Source organism: Hylobates moloch, unplaced genomic scaffold (assembly GCF_009828535.3).
Source record: "Hylobates moloch isolate HMO894 unplaced genomic scaffold, HMol_V3 SCAFFOLD_13, whole genome shotgun sequence".
NCBI lineage: Eukaryota > Metazoa > Chordata > Mammalia > Primates > Hylobatidae > Hylobates > Hylobates moloch.
The window spans coordinates 58,305,214-58,329,420 of NW_026652288.1; the positions used below are offsets into that span (position 1 = coordinate 58,305,214).

The 24,207-nt window shown below is 40.9% G+C and overlaps 1 protein-coding gene across 3 annotated transcripts in view; it reads left to right on the forward strand.

Moving 5' to 3' along the window:
• The first annotated feature begins 822 nt into the window (after positions 1-822).
• TMEM117 (transmembrane protein 117) overlaps positions 823-24,207 on the forward strand; it is a 566,844-nt gene continuing 543,459 nt past the window's right edge. Inside the window, exons 1-2 of one of the 3 annotated variants that reach the window (XM_032173767.2) lie at positions 823-938; positions 9,351-9,655. In XM_032173767.2, the coding sequence (XP_032029658.1) occupies positions 9,379-9,655 (277 nt within the window). In that variant the 5' untranslated portion in view covers positions 823-938; positions 9,351-9,378. Of the gene's footprint in view, positions 939-8,236; positions 8,283-9,350; positions 9,656-24,207 lie in introns of those variants that run through there. The other 2 variants (XM_058426718.1, XM_058426715.1) reach the window with 2 other exon arrangements.

Genomic DNA, 24,207 nt, shown 5'->3' on the forward strand with positions numbered 1-24,207 from the left:
TCAAAGGGTCTTCCTGCCCTATGCCGCAGAGGTATCATTTAGGTATCATAGAATGACAGGCTCCGGAGAGCCTCAGACTGCAAAAAGTTTAAAAATTGTACATGAGTATGTGTGCTGATGTATATATGTGTGTATGCATGTGTATATGTGTGCTTATGTGTGTATACATATGTATGCATGAGTGTATTTGTGCATCTCTGTGTGTATGAATGTATGTGTGCATGTGTGTGTGTGTGATAGATACCAGGCAGGTTGGAAAGTAAGTGGAAGACTTCTCATACTCCTCATGGGCTCTGCCTCTCCCCACCCCCACATCCCCACACCACCAACAGACAAAAACAGAAATCATGTTTTGCGACCTGAGATTGCTTTCGAAAGTTTGTAGCTCTTCGAGGACATTCCAGTGGGACCCTCATTGGTTCCCTGCAGGATGGTGGATTTTCTGTCAGCTGCCCCCCAACCCCCACCAGGTTCCTGAGTCAGTCCCCCGCCTGCAGCTGCTGCTCTGCAGAGGCGGGCCGGCCCGGGCAGGCTCGGCCCGTGGCGCACGCGGCCCGCGGGCTGGAGTCAGCCCGTGGTGCGGTCGGGAGGGCGGGGGCGGGGAGAGGCCATGCCTCCAGCTGCAGAGGTCGCACACAGCTGGCATGATCGCGGTCACCTGCGCGGCGCCGGTGCCCTTGCGCTCGCGTTGCCCGGCCCGCGGCCGCGGACTTTGCGGCGGGAGCGCGGCGCGGTGAAGCACCGGCGCGGAGGGCGCCCGGCGTAGGCGGCGGCGGGTGTGGGCCGAGCCGGTATTTATAGCTCCGTGACAGCAGCAGCGGCAGCGACGCCGCCGGCCCGTCTCGCCGCGCTTCCCAGCGAGGACGCTGGAGCGCCAAGGGCTGTGCTCGACCGCCACTCTCGTGTGCAGTCGCCCCGCGCCCCGCGCGACCCTTCGGGTGAGTACGTGGGCCCGGGCGTTGGGCGAGCCTCCCCAGCCGCCTGGTCCAGCCGCAGCGGAGCCTTCCCGGCCCTGCCGCCCGTAGCCCGGCTGCCACCTCGTCACTGCCCGCGAGTGCGGAAGCAGCCGCGGAACCCCGGTCCGGCCCCCGAATTCCCCGGCGCCTCTGCTCCTGCCTTCCTGGGGATGGCAGCCAAAGAGGCAGGGTGAAGTGTCAAGGAGGGAGGGGGGACGCGCCAGCCTTCTGGCTGTGGGAAGAGGAGACTCCCGGGCGAAAGGCTCTTGGTGGGAGTCCTCAAACTCCCGGCTCCAGGGTGCAGAGATACGGCGGGAGAGCAGACCTTGAACTTTCCTTGCTTCAGCGATTCGTAGCCTAGGAACTGAGTAAAAGCCCTATTTTTTCTTAATTAAATTAACAGGTTGCAGTTCGTAGGTGTTGTTCTTGGGAAAAAAACAAAGACTTGGGTGTTTGGGTGTTTGCTAACTTCATCGTGACTAAATAAAACTATTTTTTTCATTCCTATTTTTGAAAATGCCACAGGCCCACAAGTGTGTTCTACCCTCTGTGGAACAATGAAGTGTGTGTATGTGTATGTGGGTGTGCGTGTGAGAGAGAGAGAGAGAGAGACACGGGAGTAAACATCACATGCTTATCAGGAACCAAAAAGGAAAAAAAAATGAGTAAAAGTATGTTGAATATAAGGGTATGTATTGCCCCCTAATTATAAATGATGTATTGTCTAAAATCCAAGGAAGGACTTCTAGGAAGCTACAGGGTTTTGTTTTGGCTTCAGAAACAAGGTCTTCCAATTTATTGAATATAAAAGTACTTGAATCCCTGTAAACCACATTTTTTTGTTGTTGTAAAGTATTGACATTTGACCATATATATACTTTCTTTTATCCCCCCAGTCTTCGTAGTTTAAAAGTAATTAATGGATTTTGACATTTTGTCTCAGGCATTTATCCCTCCTATTCCACCCTCCATCTGATCCGTGTGATGAGAAACTGGCTCTTGTCAGTTTTATCTGTGCTTCTTTAAGCTGTCATGAAAAAATAAACTTTTTACATGAATTCTATTTAATTCATTAAATGTTTTTTTCTTTGGCTTTGTGTTTGGAATATGATCATGGCAATTTCTTTTCTTTTCTTTAATTTCTTTCTTTCTTTCTTTCTTTCATGCAGTCGGGCTCTGTCGCCCAGGCTGGAGTGCAGTGCCGTGGTTTCAGCTCACTGCAACCTCCGCCTCCCAGGTTCAAGGGATTCCCCTGCCTCAGCCTCCTGAGTAGCTGGGATTACAGGCGCGTGCCACCACGCCCGGCTAATTTTTGTATTTTTAGTAGAGATGGGGGTTTCACCATGTTGGTCAGGCTGGTGTCGAACTCTTGACCTCGTGATCCGCCCGCCTTGGCCTCCCGAAGTGCGGACATTACAGGCGTGAGCCACTGCGCTGGGCTGGCAATTCCTTATTGCAAACAAATCACTGAAAAGGAGGTCTAAACATTTTTAAAGGATATAGTAGTGATTATTTTTTAACTTTGTAATGTGCTAGGGCTCATAAATATTTTGCCATTTCAATGGAAAGTTGTCTCTGTTCAGAGGACCCCTAGACCTCCTTTGCTTTTGGAGTTGCTGTTTTAAAAACTTCCATTGATTAAGCAATTTGTTTACCCAAGGACTGCAGGATAGGATCAAGGGGAGAAAAATAACTTAAAGGTTGAAACAATGTGAAGAGAAAATCTAGGAAGTGATTTATAGATGTAAACCTCTAAATTAGCTAAGGTACCACAAATATTATCCTGGAATCTATCAGAACCACTTATGGTGGTTTTACTGATTGACTTAAAAGGTTGCTTTTTATTTAAAAGCCCTTGTGGTCTTTTGTATTAGACTAAAAGAAGTTCTAACTTTATTTCTGTTATTATTGCTATTTGTGTTTTTTTTAACCCGTATTAGGTACTTGCTTTATGTAAAATGCTATGTATAATCTTTTCTTGCCTTTTTATCTAACAATTTAAGATAATATACTAAGACCTGTCATTACCTCAAGACTGGTCTGTGTGTATGTGTACATATGTGTGTGTGTGAGACCAGGTAGCTTGGAAAGTAAGTATAAGACTTTTCGTACTCCTTGTGGGCTCTGCCTCTCCCCACCCCCACATCCCCATACCACCAATAGACAGAAACAGAAATGATGTTTTACCACCTGAAATGGCTTTTGAAAGTTTGTAGCTCTTTGAGGACATTCCATATATTTGATTTTTCACCTTTCTTCCATTTCTCCTTTTGTAGATTTGGATGTGTGTTATCCAGACTCTACTCTCTCTGGAATGGAGTCTTCCAGTTTTTTTTTTTTTTTTTTCTCACCCAGGCTGGTCTGTTATCTGTTATCCATACATCTGTTTATTCATTTATTCATCCATCAGCAACTATCTGTCGAGGGCCTACTAGGTTCAAGTCATCACTTAGTACTTACTCTTACTTCCTTCCCATTGGAATTTTATTCTGTTTTATACTTCACACAGTGGTAACTAAGAGTAATAACTTTGGGATTATATAGAGGTAGTCGTGCCTGTTTCTGTTAGCTGGTAGCTTTATGACCCTGGACAGATCATAATGTCTCTGAATTTCTGTTTCTTCACTGGTAAATCCAAATGGCTGGTATCAGGAATAATTGAGAGAATACATGGAAAGTGCTTTCCAAGAGCCCAACCCCTAAAAGCACTAAAAAATGTTAATTACAAGTTTGCTGTCTGCATCTACTGCAACCCTGTTCATCTCAGGAAATGCATTTTCCATCTCAGGAGATGCATTTTCTATCTCAGGAAATGGCAGTTCCGTTCTGGATTTTGCCTAGGTCACGTCTACATCCAATGTATTAGTAAATCTTATTAGTTATTTTTGAATGTGTCCAGAACCAGAGTTGTTTAAACTGCCTTAATTTCTCTCTGCTTGGTCCAAGTTGCTGCATCTTTGGCAACGGCTTCCTCAGTAGTTTCCCTGCTTCTGTTCCTTGCCCTCCTTTCTTACAAAATATTTTCAACCAGGAAACAGACAGGCCTTTCTGACATATAAGTCAGATTGTGTCCCTCCTCTGCTTCCTATCCCGCTCGGGGTGAAAGCCCACATAGGAGGGCTTCAAGGCCTGCTCATGATCAGATGCTACCTCCTGTACCTCATCTCTTTCATACTCCCCTGCACCTCCTCCCCATCCAGTCATACTGCCTTCCTTGAAGATCCTTAATTTGCTCTAAACGTGTACCCAACAATGGCCTTTCCAACTTTTGTTCCCTCTATCTGGATCACACTTTCCCTAGATAGCTGCTGGCTTCTCTCCCTTCTCTCATGCCTGTCTTCTAATGTCACCTTTTAATGAGGTCTTTAACTTCCCTCACACCTGACACTCCCTGTTAACTTTTCCTTGCTTTAATTTTCTCTATGAACTTTCTTAAATACTGTGTTTAATTTTTATCTGTTTAATATCTGTTTCCCTCAAAGAAACTATCAGATGCATGGCAACAGGACTTAGCCTGTTAGTTACCCTAGCACATAGGCCAGTGCCTGGCAAAAAATAGGCAACTGGCAAATATTAAACGAATGAATGAATGTTATGGAATTAACAAATCTGTACATCATCACTTTTATATGTATGATTGTCTCACTCTTCTGCTCTGAAACTTTTAATAATTCTCTATTTTCAGTAAAGTACAGACCAACATTTTTGGATAATCTTTGTTGGACTGGCTCCAAATTATCCTTAACTCTCACAGGGTAACTCCAAGCACCCAGTGTTCCAGCCACACAGAACTACTGATACGTCTCTACATCAGTCCCAGGCGGTTTCCTTTGTGCCGTTGCACAAAATAGAAATACTGTGATTTTTTTTTTTATATCAGATGGCTTTATTTTTCTAACTAACGTAAAGGGTAAGATTTTAGAATTTATGTCCTTGTGTGTGGAAGGCATTGCATGGAGTGTTGAAGCCAAGTGGCTTGGATTTAAATTGTGGCTCTGATATAAATTAATTTTGTTATTCTTTACAAGGTACTGAACTCTAAGTCTCAGTTTCAATATTTGTAAAGCGAGGAAAATAATATTTTCTTCATTGGGTTGCTATGAAATTTAAGAGATGCTTATAAAGCTCATCAGCATAGTGTCCGGTATATAGTATGTGCTTAATAGATGTTAGCCTTAGAAATATTAATTTAACACCTCATGCTGAAATGAGAGGGAGTTGAGTGGGGGTGCACTAGTATTGTTACTGGCCAAGTCATCAATGCAGTCCTTGGACTCCACTGCTCCTCTTAGCTTTGTTTGCCTTAGCGGAAGTTGAATGGCAGGTTGCTCCACCTTCTTCTTATCTCACCTAAACAATGAGGGAGCTTCTCTTTGTGAGTGTACCACTCAGCTCATCCAATAGATGCCTACTGATCACCCAATATGAGCCCAGTATTGTGCTGTGCCCTGGCAGTAAACAGCCACTTCTCTGAGGAGCTTATGATCAAGTGAGGGAGACAAACACATACACAGGTAATTTCACTATAATGAGCCAGGAGCTAAAATAAAAGCTCATTCTCATCCGTGGTTATAGAAACGAATTTTTAAAAGTGGAAAGGTTTTGCAGACTATGTGCCCTGCGTAACATAGTCCATTTGAACAGCCTCAAGCCTGCATTTAAATTAACAGTAGATACATCAAATGATCATACTGATTGTAAAGATGTTTTATGTGCACTACAGAGGTGAAAACAGTTTTGGTTCTCTGGATAATATTGGGGTACCTAAGGAATTATAAAGTAGGGCTGAGATGACTAGGCAGACATTTGCAGCCTGTGTACGAAGTCATGAAGTGAGGATAAGCAGAGGTTTAATTCAAATTATTATGTAAGGGTTTGAAATTTGGGACCCTCTAGAAGATACCACTGCAACTTCAGAATTATGAGGCAAGAATAAATTCCAGCCAGCTTAAATGATCAATAATGGGGTCCTGTTTTGTTCTGCTGGTTGAAACTGTTAGTGGAAATAAAGAATGAGCTGTAAGCATGATGGCAAATATCTTACTGGAAGAAACACTTCCAGCTTTGTGGTATATTAGAAAGATTAAGGGCTAGGTGTAGGTCTGGATTCAAATCCTGATGTCTCCACTTGTTACGTAAATTAAACAGGCAGCAACTGCTCTGAGCCTTTGTTTTCTTCCCTGTAATGTGGCAGTGATAGTAGCATTCATGGCATTACTGTGGTAATTAAATAAGATCATGTACTAGTGTAGGATTATTGCTCAATGCTATAGTTCTCTTTCCCTAAATAATATAAATGCTGGAGAGAAACAGCTGTCTCAGAAATTTTTTGAATGTTCTAATTTAACTTGAGCATGTGGACATTACATAGCCCATGAAGCAAGATTCTGGAGTTAACAACAAGAAAATAAGCATGTGCTAGCCTCCAAAATGCGTGTATTTAAAAAAAGAATCAAGATTGTATGTATTGGAATTGATCTAGCTGTCTGCAGGAAATGGTGATCAGGCCCTGGAGTCAGCCTCAGAGGCTCAGATCACAGCTCTTCTGAGGTGACTTTGGGCCAGTTACAAAGTCCTTGTGAGCCTCAGTTTCCTCTCTGTAAAATGAAGTGATAGGAATGATAATAATGGTATTTCAGTAGTATTTCTAAATCCTACTGCCTTAATTGTGTGTGTTCATGGTGGGAGGGGAGGTGGTGGTAGCAACCATATCGGAATTCTTCACTGGCGAAAGAAGCAACAGCAATCAACCTGTAATAACAGCTTCTTAAATAATACTCCTTTCTAGTTCTGATGGGCATATGGGAACTATTTCTTTTTCATGACTCACTGGTGACCAGTGATGATTTTTTTTTGTAGTGGTGGTCTTTGGACACTTCCAAAAGTGTTGTGTGAAATTGAGTTGAAAACCAACCTATTCTGGCATTCTTACACATTGAATATCATGAAAACACATAAAAGTTCATTTTTTGTTCTTCCCTGCTTGCTCTGCTCTCTTTGGTGTGAGAGTCACACATTTAAGTTTCTGCTGCTATAGCAGGTGATGAGCCTCATATTGAAAAATATGAAAACAAAAACAAGACTCTAGAGATAGTCACCATTCCTAGGCGATCCAAGCTACAGCCCCTGGGGACAGATTTCAGAGTGTTCACAAAGATAACAAGGGACTTAAAATTGCTTAGAAGGCTTATGAATCCAAGGCACAGTCACTATTTACTTGGCTGAATTCTATTGCCAATCCTTTTGCACGTTTATATTGCTTTTGTAAAACAGTCATGACAAGTCCTCATTAACTAAGATTGTGGGTTGAATTGGCATTCATCAGCCCAGAATATTGGATTGGGACTCGGGAGCCTTGGAGGCTATCTCAGATCTTCCATTGACTTACTTCAGGCTTGTGGCATGGTCTTTGTGATTTGAGTCATGTATAAAGTGAGAATATTTATCAATGGATACTCCCCCCACCAAGTGTTCAGGGCTTATAAAGGATTCTTTCTCACACACACACACGTGCACGCACACACACACTTTTTTTTTTTATGCATTAGAAGTAGATATATTACAGAGTTATTATAATTGTGTCTGGAGAAGAACATGTCTCCAGAAGACATTCAAGGAATGGCATCCCTGGGACTGGGACCTGGCCCTGCTCTCTAGGCAAGGAACATGCAAGGAGTTGATCTGGCTGTCTGCAGAGAATGGTGATCGGCACCTGGAGTCAGCCTCAGAGGCTCAGATCAGAGCTGTCCTGATAGGTGACTTTGGGCAAGTTACAAAATCTGTGTCAGCCCCAATTTCCACCCTGTAAAATGAAGTGACAGGAATGATAATAACAGTATTTCAGGGGGTTGTTATGACAAACATGATACAATGATACATGCAGACATCCAGCACAGAGCCTGGCATGCAAACTGCTGTAGGCTTTGTAAAGGACCCTCTTCCCCATCTTCCCCCTCTTCCCTTTCTGATTTCTAAATAAATTGGGAGAGAAGAAAAATGAATTGGCAGGTGGCAGTCAAATTTTTGTCTGTATTATTTTTGATATCTAAGATTTAATCAGTGTTATTGCTGAAAAACAGACATAGTTTAGTCTGAGAGCCAAATGGGCTCATGAAGGCCAAACCCCAGGATTAGATAGACATAATCATCCACTTACAAGCCCTGGTGGACCCAGACAGATCTCTTCATGTGGAAGTTACAGCTTGTGTTCTTTATGGGCAGGCTGGTTCCCAAAGAAGGAAGAAGGAGGAGCTGAGCAAGACTTTGGAGGTGGGCCTGAACATTTTCATTTTAAGACAACTGTGTACCTCCAGTGCACATATTCAGGTTAGGACCCACTACTGTGGGCATATTACATATTTTGCAGTGCTCTGTGTCTTTGGATGTGCCGTAGCCACTGCCTAGAGTGGCTTCCCTTCTGTCTGTCCCTTCTTCACTAGTAAAAAAATTCTGTTAATCCTCCAACCTTAAACTTGGGGATATCCTTTGTGAAATCTTCCTCTTTCTTCTCATTCACCCAATGCAAAGTTGCCCAGTCCTTTCTGTGGGCTACTACTCTACTGTAGACTTAGCTATTTCATAGAACTTACTCTCTATTGAAATTATTTGATAACTAGACGGTGAACATTTTAATAAAAGTTTATTCACCTATATACATTTGTCAGTGTTTAGAAGAACATCTGAAAGTAATTACACCAAATTCGTAAGCAATCATAACCCTGAGGAGATGGATTTGGGCAGAGGAGAGAATATTGTTTGACTTTTGTTAATATATGCTCATTTTACCTCTATATTGTTTTGATTTTGTAATAATCAAAAAGAAGAGGCCGAGTATAGTGGCTCACACCTGTCATCCCAGCACTCTGGGAACTTTAGGTGGGCAGATCATTTGAGCCCAGAAGGTCAAGACCAACATGGAGAAACCCTGTCTCTGCAGAAAATACAAAAGTTAACCAGGCATGGTGGCACATGCCTGTGGTCACAGCTACTGGGGAGGCTGAGGTGGGAGGATCGCTTGAGCCCAGGAGGTGGAGGCTGCAATGAGCCGTGGTTGTTCCACCTCTACATTTCTGCCTGGGAGGACCTCTACATGTCATCTTGGTCACCATCCCAATTTTGGACAGTGTTCTGCCCTCTCACATCCCATTGTCTCCCCCTACTCTTTCATTGTTTTTCTTTCATAAGTCCCCAAATGATCAGAGGTATGATTAGATGTTAGGGAAGGGACAGTATTCGCTTTCCTCATTCTCAGATTTGTCTTGGAGCCATAAGTAGGAACAGGTATCATCTTTTCCAAATACCTTTTTATGGAACTGTTATAAACCTGAACTGATAAAAAGAAGAAAGCCACTACTTGTTTTCCTCCTCTAACCCTATCTATCTTTTCTTATACAGGTAAACTACGAACTGGGAGTTTTGAAGAATGGGTAAAGACTTTCGTTACTATTTCCAGCATCCCTGGTCTCGCATGATTGTGGCTTACTTGGTGATCTTCTTTAACTTCTTAATATTTGCGGAGGACCCAGTTTCTCATAGCCAAACAGAAGCCAATGTTATTGTTGTTGGAAACTGTTTTTCATTTGTTACAAATAAATACCCTAGAGGAGTTGGCTGGAGGATTTTGAAGGTGCTTCTATGGCTACTTGCCATTCTCACAGGACTAATAGCTGGCAAATTTGTGTTCCATCAGCGTTTGTTTGGTAAGTACAATGACCCATGAAATGTAATATTGCTAATTATTTAATTTCTATTCTCCAGGATACAACTTTGCTATTCTAAATGCCAATGTAGGAGGCATTTTAGTTTGTCCTCCTGCCTTAGGTTGTTACGCATGGTTGTAACTGGGTTCTTCAACTACTCTCTGTTAATGGTTTACTTTTCCTACTGTCTAAGGAAAATTAGCATGAGGTAAAATTAGTACCAAACTTCATTAAAAAAAAAATAGCATTAGGCCAGGTGTGGTGGCTCACGCTGGTAATCCCACCAGTTTGGGAGGCCAAGTGGGCAGATCACTTGAGGTCAGAAGTTTGAGATCAGCCTGGCCAACATGGTGAAACCTCATCTCTACTACAAATACAAAAAAATAACCAGGTGTGGTGGCGCATGTTTGTAATCCCAGCTACTTGAGAGGCTGAGGTGGGAGAATCACTTGAACCTGGGAGGCAGAGGTTGCAGTGAGCCAAGATCACATCACTGCACTACAGCCTGGGTGACAGAGCGAGACTCCATCTCAAAAAAAAAAAAAAAAAAAAAGAAATAGCATTACAGATAAAATGAATATATACATAATCATTTTTTTTTGAAAACTTTTTTTATTTTTAAATTTTTTTTTATTATACTTTAAGTTCTAGGGTACAGGTGCACAACATGCAGGTTTGTTACATAGGTATACATGTGCCATGTTGGTTTGCTGCACCCATTAACTCAACATTTACATTAGGTATTTCTCCTAATGCTATCCTTCCCCCTGCCCCCAACCCCACGACAGGCCCTGGGATGTGATGTTCCCCGCCCTATGTCCAAGTGTTCTCACTGTTCAACTCCCATCTATGAGCGAGAACATGTGGTGTTTGGTTTTCTGTCCTTGTGATAGTTTGCTCAGAATGATGGTTTCCAGCTTCATCCATGTCCCTGCAAAGGACATGAACTCATCTTTTTTTATGGCTGCATAGTATTCCATGGTGATATATACATAATCTTATTTAGAGAAGATATGAACATGAAAATAGCTTTTCCCCCCATAAATAGTACCGAAGTGTTGTAGAGAGTTTATAAATCATAAAGAAAATGCCTCCAAATCACAGCACATTTTCATTAAATATATTTTACACATATTGTTCATTCAGGGAGTTGGAACTGAAAACTTTTACTCTCTCTCTTTTTTTCTTTTTTGAACATTGGCTTTCGGATGTTTATTTTGAGCCTATCCAACCAAAGAATAGTATATTAGTGAGGGAGCTCTTGATAATGACAGAAGAAGAGACTAAATTAGTTTAAGTTAAAAAGATAACTTACTATGAGGATGTTAGGATATTTCAGAGACTGAGGGTAGAATGAAGTGACAGGGACATTGGGACATTGGGATAAATGAAACCGAGGGCTTGAAATCTGTTATGATGCTATTTGTTTCACTGTGTCTATAATATCTGCTTTATTCTCCTTTTACACTGAAAATGAATTTTTATTACCTAGAGAGGCTGGGTTGACTTTCCTGGTCTCGAGTTTAAACTCTCAGGGAAGAGAGTGAAATTGTCTCAGGGTTTGGTTCTCACCTCTGAACTAACCGATTTTTGCCTAGAGGTAGGTGATATTTATTCAATAAATGTTCATCGCTTATTACATGCCAGACAAAATTCTAGACAGTGAATCAAGCAGGCAAGGTCTTTGCCTTCATAAAAACTTAACTTCCTACAGGAGAAAGACTAAACAAATAAATGTCTACTCTGTATGCAATGGGGGAAAAGAAAGTAGTTTTGAATGCTGTAGCTGGGTCAATTAGGAAGAAAATGTAATAATAGAGCTTTGGACTTAGCAGTGATAAGATAAATAGGTGACTTACTGAAGGTATTTTTGGTCTAGAGGTTGGGTTAGAAACCATGGCAATGTTTTAAGGAATAAATAAATAAATAAATATCCATACACACACATACACATAGTATTATATATGTATTTTTCTCTAGTTCTCAAACTATTGCCATCTGTTTCTATTATATGAATATATAAAATGTACATATTTTATATCATCTTGTGCATATATTTATAAAATGCACACATATGTATAGATGCACATAGTTTCTAGACATTTGGTGAGAAACTAGAAGAAAGAAATGGAGAAGTGCTAAAAATGGAAGAAGGGCCAAGGGAAAATTTTGTTGTTGGTGGTGGGGCAGATAGTTTTATTTGGGGGATAAGATTAATTGACCTGCTTATATTTGTGGGAGAAGGAGCTAGATTAAAGTGGAGATAAAAAATATAGATGAAAGACAGCATCTCTGAAGGTTTCTGTGGTCTGGGACTTAAGACACAGGTAGAAATGGTGGCTTAGAGAGGACAAGAGGAGAGACCCTGGTTTCTCAAATATAGACATGGGTGAGATAAAGATTGGTACTATATTAGGTATCTTTGAGGTGTAGGAACAGGAAGGTGAATATTATTCTCTCTGTTGAACCTGATAACCTGATATCTGTTAAACCTGATAACCTCTGTTTTACTATGAAAAAGAAGATCTGACGATAAAGATGGAGGGGCTTGATGATGCAAGGGGTTTAAGGAAGTGGTCAAAGTTTGGAACAGTGGCCCTAGGGACTTGGGAAGTGAACTGACTCAGAACAAATGAAAGGGTTGCTGATTATCATGAAGATTGTTAGCTACTATAAATTTGAATGATACCAATCTGGATTGTTGAGCAGTGTTCTTTTTGAGAGCTCAGTCATCCAGAAGAGAATTTCAGCATGATTCATCTGGGTGGGGACTGCTCAGGCTTGCTGTATTGGAAACAAAGGATGCAAAGTAAATGGAGAGTTTTAATAAAAGCATTATTTATTTGATTGACAGGGGGTTGTGGTTGGACATGGAAAACAGGTGAGGGAGATGATGGTCTGGTATTGGGGGAACCCACCCCCAGTATTTTAACGTCGGTTCTTTCTATTTTCCATAAGTGTCGGCCGGCTGAGAAATAAAGAGAGACAGTATAAAGAGAGGAATTTTACAGCTGGGCTGCCAGGGGTGACATCACATATCAGTAGGACTGTGATGCCCGCCTGAGTCTCAGACCAGCAAGTTTTTATTAAGGGTTTCAAAAGGGGCGGGGGTGTAAGAACAGAGAGTAGGTACAAAGATCACATGCTTCAAAGAGCAAAAAGCAGAACCACTGATAAGGGTCTAACAAAGATCACATGGCAAAGGGCAAAAGCAGAACCACTGATAAGGGTCCAACAAAGATCACAGGGCAAAGGGCAAAAGCAGAACCACTGATAAGGGTTCAGTGGTGCATGTATTGTCTTGATAAACATCTTAAACAACAGAAAACAGGGTTTGAGAGTAGAGAACCGGTCTGACCACAAGTTTACCAGGGTTGAGTTTTCTCAATCCTAGTAAGCCTGAGGGTTCTGCAGGAGACCAGGGCTTATCTCAGTCCTTATCTCAACTGCACAAGACAGACATTCCCAGAGCCCCGTTTATAGACCTCCCCCCAGGAATGCATTCTTTTCCCAGGGTATTAATATTAATATTCCTTGCTAGGAAAAGCATTTAGCGATATGTTTCCTACTTGCATGTCCGTTTATAGGCTCTCTGCAAGAAGAAAATATGGCTCTTTTTGCCAGACCCCGCAGGCAGTCAGACCTTATGGTTACCTTCCCTTGTTCCATAAAAATTGCTATTATTCTGTTCTTTTTCAAGGTGCACTGATTTCATATTGTTCAAGCACGTTTCACAATCAATTTGTACAGTTAATGCAGTTATCACAGTGGTCCTGAGGTGACGTACATCTTCAGCTTATGACAATAACAGGATTAAGAGATTAAAGACAGGCATAAGAATTATAAAAGTATTATTTGAGAACTGATAAATGTCCATATTAAGATGAAATCTTTACAATTTATGTTCCTCTGCTGCAGCTTCAGCCAGTCCCTCTGTTTGGGGTCCCTGACTTCCTGTAACAGTCTGGGAGGAGTGGGCAGGGGCCTAAAGATTTGGATGAAACTCAACAGCTGAGATGGGAGTAAGAAAAGGGAAAGGATTGGTGGGTGTGGTCACATGACATGTTGTAACAGAAGTAAACCATTCTTTAGTAGTGATTCCCAAGTAGGGTGTGGTCTTTAGAGAGTGAGTCCTAAAGTGGCATGGAGAGATAGGTCATTGACACAGAGTTTTTAGGAACTCAGTTGGATCATCCACCAAACATTAAACAAGCATCATGTCCTGCATAGTAATTATATGGATAGAAGAGGATAAGGGTGGATAGTGAATGGGAGTGGGTCATTTTCCAAAAATGGATAGAGTGCTGGGGAGACAAAACAGTATATACCTGTTACAAGCAATGGCTGGATGTATTTGGATCCCATTCAAGAAATTTTCTCAGCGTAGGAAGCTAAGGCAAATTTAGACCAAAATATCCAGTTTGGAGAAAAGTCATCTGTCTATATTGAGGATTGATTGAGAATCACACCATTAAGCTAATGGTATTAATTATAAACAGGACATTTGGTTTTGTAATTGCTACATTTTGTTAAATTATTCTGTTGCAAACTTGTATCTCTTATACTAAAATCACATTTCAGTTATGGCTTACATTTTAATTCTCCTGGTGGTATAAGTAATCAGCCCTGAAAAAGCACTTTCGATTTCAAGTGATTTATTGAGTACAAATTATTTTAAAATAATGCAAGTGAGTTCTCTCTCTCTCTGTCTTTTTTTTACTTACAGTAGAAAAGATTATATGATGTAGTCAGCTTTATTTCTTCTATTTGGCAATTTCTTTCTCCTTTTTTTCTTACTAAAAACCTATGAAATTATATGGAATATTAGAGAAGGAATCATAACCTTCTGTAAATGTTGGTGAGGACTCTTGATTTAATTTCCTGATGAACTCCGAACTTGTCCCCTCTCATTCTCTGATCCAATTTCCTAATAAACTTTGAACTTGTCTTCTTCTTCTGTCTCTGCTCATGGCAATTGATTCTTCCTTACTTCATGAACTATTAATCATTTCCTCCTAATAGTTATCTGCTCCTCTTGTTCATTATGGATTTTGCTAGTGGAATTATTTTTTTCATATTGCTAAATGGCTTCTGCCACTGTTCTGTGGTGAGCAGGTCTGTGCAAACCTATCCCCAAAGACTGAGAAGCTGAGAGGCTGAAGAAAGAGGCTGACACATCCGTTTTCACAGGAAACAACATTTAATAGGGACTTACTAACAGAAGCTATGTCTCGGTACCTGTGAGATGATGGATCCTTGCCCTGTTATCCTCCAGAGCCAGGGCTTATACACCATAGGAAATTTGCCTAAGGGAAGGATTCATGGTAAGTAAAATCTTAGAGGCCTTCCCAGAACTAGGGTTGATCAGAAGTCAACATGATGGATTAGCATTTAAGATGGAGTTACTTTTACCTGCAGAACCACCAACAGAATAAAATCTAAACTCCTTTGATTGATATCCGAAGCTATTTATGATCTACTCCTTCCTCACTCCAAACCTAATCTTTCATATTCCACATACTGCAGGGAAATATTTGCTGGTTCTCAAACTTGCCATGTTATCTCATGTCCCAGTGTTTTTTTGCCTATGTGCTCTCCCATGCCCATTATGCTCCTCTCTGCTTTGTCACCTTGGCTAGTTTTCCATTTTCCTTCAAATCTCAGTTCAAGCATTATCTCCTCTGTGACACTTTCTCTGACTCCCTCCTGTAAGACTTCAATTGTCTTCTCTTCAGCTCCTGCTTTTGACTACTTGTACCAAAGAGTCACAGCCATGCAATGATATGGAAAATAATTAAAAATTCAATGCAAACATTAATGTTCTTATTGGCTTGGTATATGATAAATGTTTCTGCCCTGGTTCCCAAATAATTAGCATTTATTCATAATTCATTTTTAAAGGGACATATTTAACAATTTGTACATGCAAACTTCTGATAGGTGATGATGATTATGATGATGATGATGATGATGTGTGTATGTTAGGAGGAGTGGGATTGCTAATGACAAGCACAGAAATTTTAGTTATAGAAATATTGGAATGCCTTACAAAAATGATCAGAATCATTTCTTGATATCAACTAAACAGCTTCTTTTTTTATATAGTTCTCTAATAAAATGCCAAATACAAACATTATATAGAATGCCACTATCCCTTTCATTTAATCAACTTGTAAGTCTTCTTCATTTATTTTGTTATGGGAAGTCTCTTCTTAGTAGATTCCAGAAGGACAATACAGTATTGCCAATTTAAGGATGTGTGAGAAAGAGTGAATGATTCTGTGAGCACGTGATTTAATACACGTTAATACACATGGTTATAAATTTAATTTTTCTGTGAGACATAAATGTTATGATTTTGTGACTCTTTAGGTAGCAACATAATTCAGGAGCAATTCTGAAATCAGAATTGATATATTTAGAACTTTTTTTAGTTTAAAATGGAATCTTTGGGTATTAGGATTTATAAAAGTTAAATTCCACTGGAATGTCAGTTTATACTCTTCCAGTACCTCTCTCTCTCATTTGTTTGGATGATTCTAGTTTTTTTTTTTTTAATGTGTTTTAATAATGCATCCTGGCCGGGCGTGGTGGCTCACGCTTGTAATCCCAGCACTTTGGGAGGCCAAGGCGGGCGGATCACGAGGTCAGGAGATCGAGACCATCCTGGCTAACACGGTGAAACCCCGTCTCTACTAAAAGTACAAAAAATTTGCCAGGCATATTGGTGGGCGCCTGTAGTCCCAGCTACTAGGGAGGCTGAGGCAGGAGAATGGCTTGAACCCGGGAGGCGGGGCTTGCAGTGAGCCGAGATCACGCCACTACACTCCAACCTGGGCAACAGTGCAAGACTCCATCTCAAAAAAAAAAAATACAAAAATTAGCTGGGTGTGGTGGCACACGCTTGTAGTCCCAGCTACTTGGGAGGCTGAGGCAGCAAAATTGCCTGAACCCAGGAGGCAGAGGTTGCAGTGAGCTGAGATTGTGCCACTGCACTCCAGCCTGGCACAGAGTGAGACTCTGTCTCAAAAACAAACAAACAAAAAAAATTAATCATGAAAGCAAGCCTGTGATGCTTTATTTCATGAAAACATTTCTATGAAGGGCAAAGTGATAAGGGTTCAAGTTACTTTGATTGAATAGCTTTATCTGAGGATAGATTTTAGAACATCAAGACTGTAATAGGCTGGGCGCGGTGGCTCACGCTTGTAATCCCAGCACTTTGGGAGGCCGAGGCGGGCAGATCACGAGGTCAGGAGATCGAGACTACGGTGAAACCCCGTCTCTACTAAAAATACAAAAAAATTGGCCGGGCGTGGTGGCGGGCGCCTGTAGTCCCAGCTACTCGGAGAGGCTGAGGCAGGAGAATGGCGTGAACCCAGGAGGCGGAGCTTGCAGTGAGCCGAGATTGCGTCACTGCACTCCAGCCTGGGCGAAAGAGCGAGACTCCGTCTCAAAAAAAAAAAAAAAGACTGTAATAATGTATTTCTCAGACAAACTCCTTTCCTATTATTTGCCTTCTCTCTTTCTTTTACTTTTGTTTTCCAACATGTGCAGAGATCCTCTATTAGTTGCATTTTCTTTTTAACACTGCCCTTTTAACACATTGTCAGATGACCTCCACCATAAGGAGCTGTCAGTCTCTCAACAAGAATAATGTTCTATGTATTCATTGAAGGTATTACTTAGCTGAAACTGGAGTGGTTGGAAGGCAGGCCACCTCAGAATGAGTTGGTAGGTGTAGCATCTGAAAATGATTCTAAACCTGTTAATACTGCATACTTCCTTTTCCAAACATGTATTTGCTTATATAGTTATTTGTATAATGTTTCATTAATGTCTGATTTCCCAGCTATACCCGAAACTCAGTGAGCGAGAGATTATGTTGATCTTGCTTACCTTTTAATTTTCAGTGCCTAAAACAATGCCTGGCACAGTAGCATTCCGTACATTTGATTGAATAAATAAATTTGTTTCTTCATCCTTTACATGTTGTCTTTGCCAATGTTGCCGTTTTTATTTTTTGAGACAGAGTCTCTGTTGCCAGGCTGGAGTGCAGTGGTGCAATCTTGGCTCACTGCAACCTCCGCTTCCCAGGTTTGAGCTATTCGCCTGCCTCAGCCTCCCAAGTAGCTGGAATTACAGGCACCTACCACCATGCCCAGCTAATTTTTGTATTTATAGTAGAGACAGGGTATCACCACATTGGCCAGGATGGTCTCGATCTCCTGACCTCGTGATCCACCTGCCTCGGTCTCCTAAAGTGCTGGGATTACAGGCGTGAGCCACCGTGGCTGGCCCAGTATTGCCTTTTTATTGTAAGATATAGAAAGGTATTTATTTGTTCATTTATAAAAAATAAGACATGGTCTCTGATCTCAAGGAATTTAAAATCTGGTTAAAAAGACAAGATACATATGCATGAAAAATTAAACACTCTTGATACAAGAAAATGTGTATTGAGTATCAAATGAATAGTATGGACTGTGAGTGCTGTGAGAATTTAGGAGAGAGGATCATAGTGGGCCAGGACGGGAAGAAAGCTTTGTTGCCCATGTGGGACCTAAACTGAGCCTCAAGTGTGAGTGGGATTAAAATAATCAGATATGATGAAAGGTATTCCTTATAGATTTCAGGTCATGAGGTAGAAAGTGTGAGCAAAGATGGAGACAACTCAGCTTTTTTTTTTGGAGTTGGGGGAAAAGCTGAAGAATTCATGCTCATTTTGACTGAGAACAATTTATGTTAGGAAAGAGGTGTTGCAGTGAAAAGCTAGGTTGGGCCACAATTCTTTGGTCTTTAAATGCCAGTCTTCTATCTTTAGACTTTATCTCTTCCATTACAGTCTTTAAGTCAAGGAAAATATTTGAACAATGTGTGAGATGATGACAAGATTAATCTTGAAGCAGAATTTAAGGGGAATTGGAAAGGGAGAGATTCAGGGAGTAAAAAGGAAGTAAGAAGGTATTTTAGGGGCTGCCTGCAATAATTCTGGCTTATGTTTGTTCAGACCAGTCTAAAATAAGGGGTGGAGCAAAGGCAAGCAGATTGGGGTATGTGAGGCGATGTGAAACCTCCACAACTGATAGGATATGAGTAGGCAAGAGTGAGAGTGAAATGAAAGGTAACTAGGAAGATTAGGCTGGGAGACTGGAGGAGTGATTATCTTACTGAAAAAAAAAAAAAAGTCCATAGTGGAATCCAGTTAGAGAAGAAGATAATGAGTTAAGGAAGTGATGGCAGCAGGTCATGAGCACATAAGTGATGGCGCATTTACCTTGAACAGTTCACAGAACAGCAAAGGTGTGTGTTACTAAGCTTAGTCCAGGCATACTTTTTAAAAATTTTTTATTTTTATTTATTTATTTATTTATTTATTTATTTATTTATATTTTTTTCTGAACCTCGCTCTGTCACCAGGGTGGAGTGCAGTGGCGTGATCTCGGCTCATTGCAACCTCTGCCTCTCAGGTTCAAGCGATTCTCCTGCCTCAGCCTCCTGAGTAGCTGGTGTTACAGGCATCCACCACCACACCTGGCTAATTTTTGTCTTTTTAGTAGAGACGGGGTTTCACCATGTTGGCCAGGTTGGTCTCGAACTCCTGACCTCAGGTGATCCACTCACCTCGGCCTCCCAAAGTGCTGGGATTACAGGTGTGAGCCACCGCTCCTGGCCCAGGCCCACCACTTCTTATCCAAAACCCTGAGGCCAGATGTGTTTCAGAATTTAGAGCATTTGCCTTTATTTAAGGTCACCCTGCTAAATACCCCATCATCAGACATGTTAATATTTCTGTATATATGTATACATATTTACATGAAGTTAGATAAGTAAAGACCACAGACAGACTCAAGTAAGTTCAGGTTAGGTTTTGCTACTAAGTGGATTCAGGTTTGGTCAGGTTTTGCTGCTAAATGGATTCAGGTTTGGTCAGGTTTGGCGAATAAATTAGTTACAAAATCAGAGTCTTTTGGATCTCGGAATTGTAGAAACTGGATTGTGGACCTGTACTTGACTATGATAAGCATTTCTTTTTTTCTTTTTTTTTTTTTGAGATGGAGTTTCACTCTTGTTGCCCAGCCTGGAGTGCAGTGGCGTGATCTTGGCTCACTGCAACCTCTGCCTACCGGGTTCAAGCGATTCTCCTACCTCAGCCTCCCTGATAAGCATTTCATATACATCTTTGCTTACCCTAAGATAGCCAGCTGCATAAAAATCATGATTTTTTAAAAATGCTGTAGTTAAAAAAATAGAATAATTTGATAATTAAATGGCTACAATAGATGAATACATGCTAAAGATGTACTTTTCTTGTGTTTATATTATGCAAATCATTAAGGGGTTTGCTATTTTCTGTGTACCTATGTCTGTTTTAGTTTGAAACAGGAAGTTTGGGGACAAAAGCATTCTCAATATATCCAGAGATTTGGGATGACAAATTCTAGTTTGTATATTTCATTTTACTGTAACAAAAAGGATATCTCCCATACAATACCAAGTAACTCAACAATATTTTGTCATTTAATGAATTTAATAAAGTGAAATGCTTGTTTGTCTTTTTTTTTTTTTTTTTTTTTTTTTGAGACGGAGTCTCTCTCTCTCTCTCGCCCAGGCTGGAGTGCAGTGGTGCAATCTCAGCTCACTGCAAGCTCCGCCTCCCGGGTTCACACCATTCTCCTGCCTCAGCTTCTCTGAGTAGCTGGGACTACAGGCGCCCGCCACCACGCCTGGCTAATTTTTTGTATTTTTTTAGTAGAGACGGAGTTTCACCGTGGTCTCGATCTCCTGACCTCGTGATCCGCCCGCCTCGGCCTCCCAAAGTGCTAGGATTACAAGCGTGAGCCACTGCACCCGGCCGTCTTCTATTTTCTTAGCTTTAAGCTCAGTTTAAATTTTTTTTGGTATGTTGAACTGCACATATGATTTTATCATTTCAAAACAGAAGAGGTTAAAAGATTCTGAAAAGCATGGTCAAGGTAGTCATGGTGATACAGGAATATCAAAACGTGAAGAATTAGACATTTAGGAATAAAAAACTATTATTTTAATACAATGATATGGGTATGGTTTGACTTCCTTTGTGTTAATTTGAGATCTGAATAGCTGAATAGTATAAATAACCAACAAGTTATCATGGTCGTTGAGAGTATATTAAAACTGTATTTATGACTACTCAGGGCAAATTTCAACAACTGATTATTTTAATAATTGTATTATCAGAGTGCTAAGGACTTTTTTGGGGAAATTATTTGAACAGACACTGTCTGTATAGCCAAATGCCATGTAGAATATCTATAGTTTTAAGCTTTGCCCCCTCAAAATGTTATATTTGATACTCATGACAAATATTTAATGTTGTGTCACCATCTTCATTCTCAACCAGTCTGTACGGAGTTCTGGAATCATACTTCTTCTAGGTGCTTGAATTGTCAAGACCCAGTCCTTTTTCACAGGGTTAGTAATTTTAGAGCCCAAAGTGACCAACAGAATTTAAGTTCGAGAAAAATGTTATTTCAAAGTTTGGAGTGACCTTCCGGCATAAGGAATTTAAAAAAGCAGTTCCTCATGTCTATCACTATGAAACAGTCCCTCATACCCCATCACAGTCCTCCTCCTCCCTCTCCAAACCACTCCTGTCAACTATAAATTAGTTTGCATTGTCTAGAATTTTATATAAATGAAAACATACAGTATATACTCTTTTTTGTCAGGCTTCTTTCATTCAGCATAATTTTGAAATTCATTCATGTTTTTTGTATCAATACTTCATTCCATTTTATTTCTGACTGGTATTGTTTGAATGTCAAAATTTGTTTACCCATGGTATCTGTTGATAGACATTTCTATTTTTTTCAGTTTTTATATATCACAAATCTATGAACACTCATGGAAAAAATAAAAAAGCAGTTCCTTAAAAAGACATGAGATAGATTAGGAAAGGTAACCTGGAAAATTATTGATATTTGATGTTTTAAAAAATTCCCAGGAACACCCTTCTTCAGAGGGAGATTTGGTGTGTTGGAGCTACTGAACTTTGTAGCCCTTTTCAAAAAGCTGATCTTGTTACTTTGTGTTCCTGTTATGTTCTCTCTCCTAGAGCAGGAAAGGAAGGTAAGGCTGGAAATCCCAAGTACATGGCCATTTCCTCCAACACCTGCTTATTAGGTGCCTTCATTAGTTTGCAGTGCAGTCAGTTGCACATCAATTAGCGCTAAAGGGCAATGAGCTGCATGCAGCTTTCAGTGTGATAGAATCGTCTGGCTGCTCTAGTTCCCCTAGGACAGAGGATACAAACACTGTAAAAGGATACCTCAAGGACTTAATAAACTATCTTAGGTTAGAGCATTATAATTAAGCAACTATGAACCAGGGTGCCTTTCTAGGTACTTTTTTTTTTTTATTGTACTTGATACAAATGAGTCATTCAGGGGCCAAGGGACTCTTTTCTTACCAGGTCCAATCATTGCCTCCACGTCCTTTTCTCATTTCCTACCCATGGGAGGTAATGCTAGAAGTTTTTCACAAAGAGGGCTATCACATGGAATTACAGAAGGCAGACTCATATACATGGTGCAGAGGGAAACCACTTCACTATTAGTGAGATGTAACCAGCCAGGGTGGAATTTGACAGCTGGCTAAATAACATATGGTAAAATTGAAAATGAAAAGTGCTTGATTACTTGATTCATTTAAAACCATATTGATAGAGGTCTTAGTTTGCTTATTCTTCAAATAAAGGGGTAATCAGTCCTGGCCGAGTGAGTACTATGATTTGAGAGGATGCTGCCAGAATTTTCCCCTGATTTATTTCCTTTTATCTTTTATTAATTCCTACAACTAGAATCATTTCTTGAAGATATTTTCACTGGGTTTAAAACATTATGCTACTTGAGAGGTGTGATGAACTAACAAGGATGTTAATAATCCCATCATAGATCTGTGCCCAAAGGATAAATAAGTGGTGGTAGGTGGGAGGAAGTAGGCGAATGTGCTGATACGGTAACTATGTTGCCCTCCACGGTTCTGGATAGAAGCACGGGTCAAAGAAAAGCTGTTAGAAGATTTAGGGACATGCAGAGGGTCAGACTGGAATTAAGGGGCTTCTCCAAAGACAGGCTTTAGTTGTTTTACAATGGTGGCCTTGACACTATATCTGATTTTGAGTATCACAGGTGGTCCAAGCAGTCCTATTGTTTTTAATTTGTATTCCTATCTTGGCTGTGACCCAGAGTTATTGTTGATAGGTAAATAGAAATGTACAGGGTTGATCTGCCTCCTGCCTCCAAGGTCATAACAGTAGCCAGCAGTAAAATTGGAACATAAACTGAAGCCTCCTGATTCCCAGACAGGCGCCTTTTCAGGCATCCCAGATGGCCAACTGGCAGCCGGTATGCCTTGACTGCCTTAGGACCGGATTGTGCTAGGCCACTCCCTACAGTTTTGCTCTGCATTGCCTGTGTTCTGGCATCTTTTTCTGGCACCACCTCCTGCCTGACCAGCTCTCACTTTTGGTTAAAGAAAGTCATTTAGTTGCCCCCACAAGAAGTTCTATAGTTTCAGGACAAAGTCTGTCATTGCTGCGGAGCCCAGAGAAACTCAGTACAATGCTTCCTGTCCTTGTGGCCGTCAGTAACCTTGTGTTCTTGGCTGGACTATACTTTTTCCCTTTAATTTCAGAGGAGTGAAATCCAGATATTCTTCGGCTACTCCATGCTTGTTATGACACTTTGTGTGTCCTTGAGGATGTGGCCATTGAAATGGACAGACTAGCTAAGAGTAACCAGCAAATACACACAAACCTGAGAGAGTGAGTTGGAACTTGCTCTTCAGCATCTCAGGGAAGAGTGTTTTTTATGTCCTTTCCAATTTATTCCTGTTTGAACTGTGCTGTTTTTCAACATCATCATTGACAAATGTGTTGAATACCTGTCATTTGCAAGGGAAAGCACCAGGTGCCATGAGCCTCTGCCTTTTAGGAGGGAAAATTATCAAATATGATAATTGCCAGCACTGCAGTGGGAGTGGGAGGGACAGTCTCTTTTGAAGGGGGCAAGAAGTCAAACCCAAGAGAAATCATCAAATAAAGCTTCCTAGAGAAATAGGAGTTTGTGGGAATCATAGAATCTCAGAGTGAATGGAATTGGTGAGAGCTTCCTTGTTAAATTTTCAGCCAATCTCTGAGCACCTCCAACAATGGTGACTATCCCCAAAGAAGTCTCTGTGTTTGATTACTGTTTCTGCATTTCCTGTGTGTGAACCTGAGCTTTGCCATACAACTCCAGCGGAATTCTGTTGGAGGGAGGAGGGCCTTCCAAGCGGGAGAAATGCCAAGCGCAAAGTTGTGGGGAAGGAACGGGCAAAATGGTTGCAGTGTAGAGCGTGAACAGGCCAGTGTTTCTGGATCAGTAGTTTTGGGTAGACTGGCAGCAGGAAAGAGAAACTTCAGTGCAAATTGTGAAGGGTCTGGAATTCCAGATTTGGGAGCTTAAAATTCATTCTGAAAATGATAGGAAGCCATGGAGCATATCCCTCCCTTCTTGATTTGTAAATGT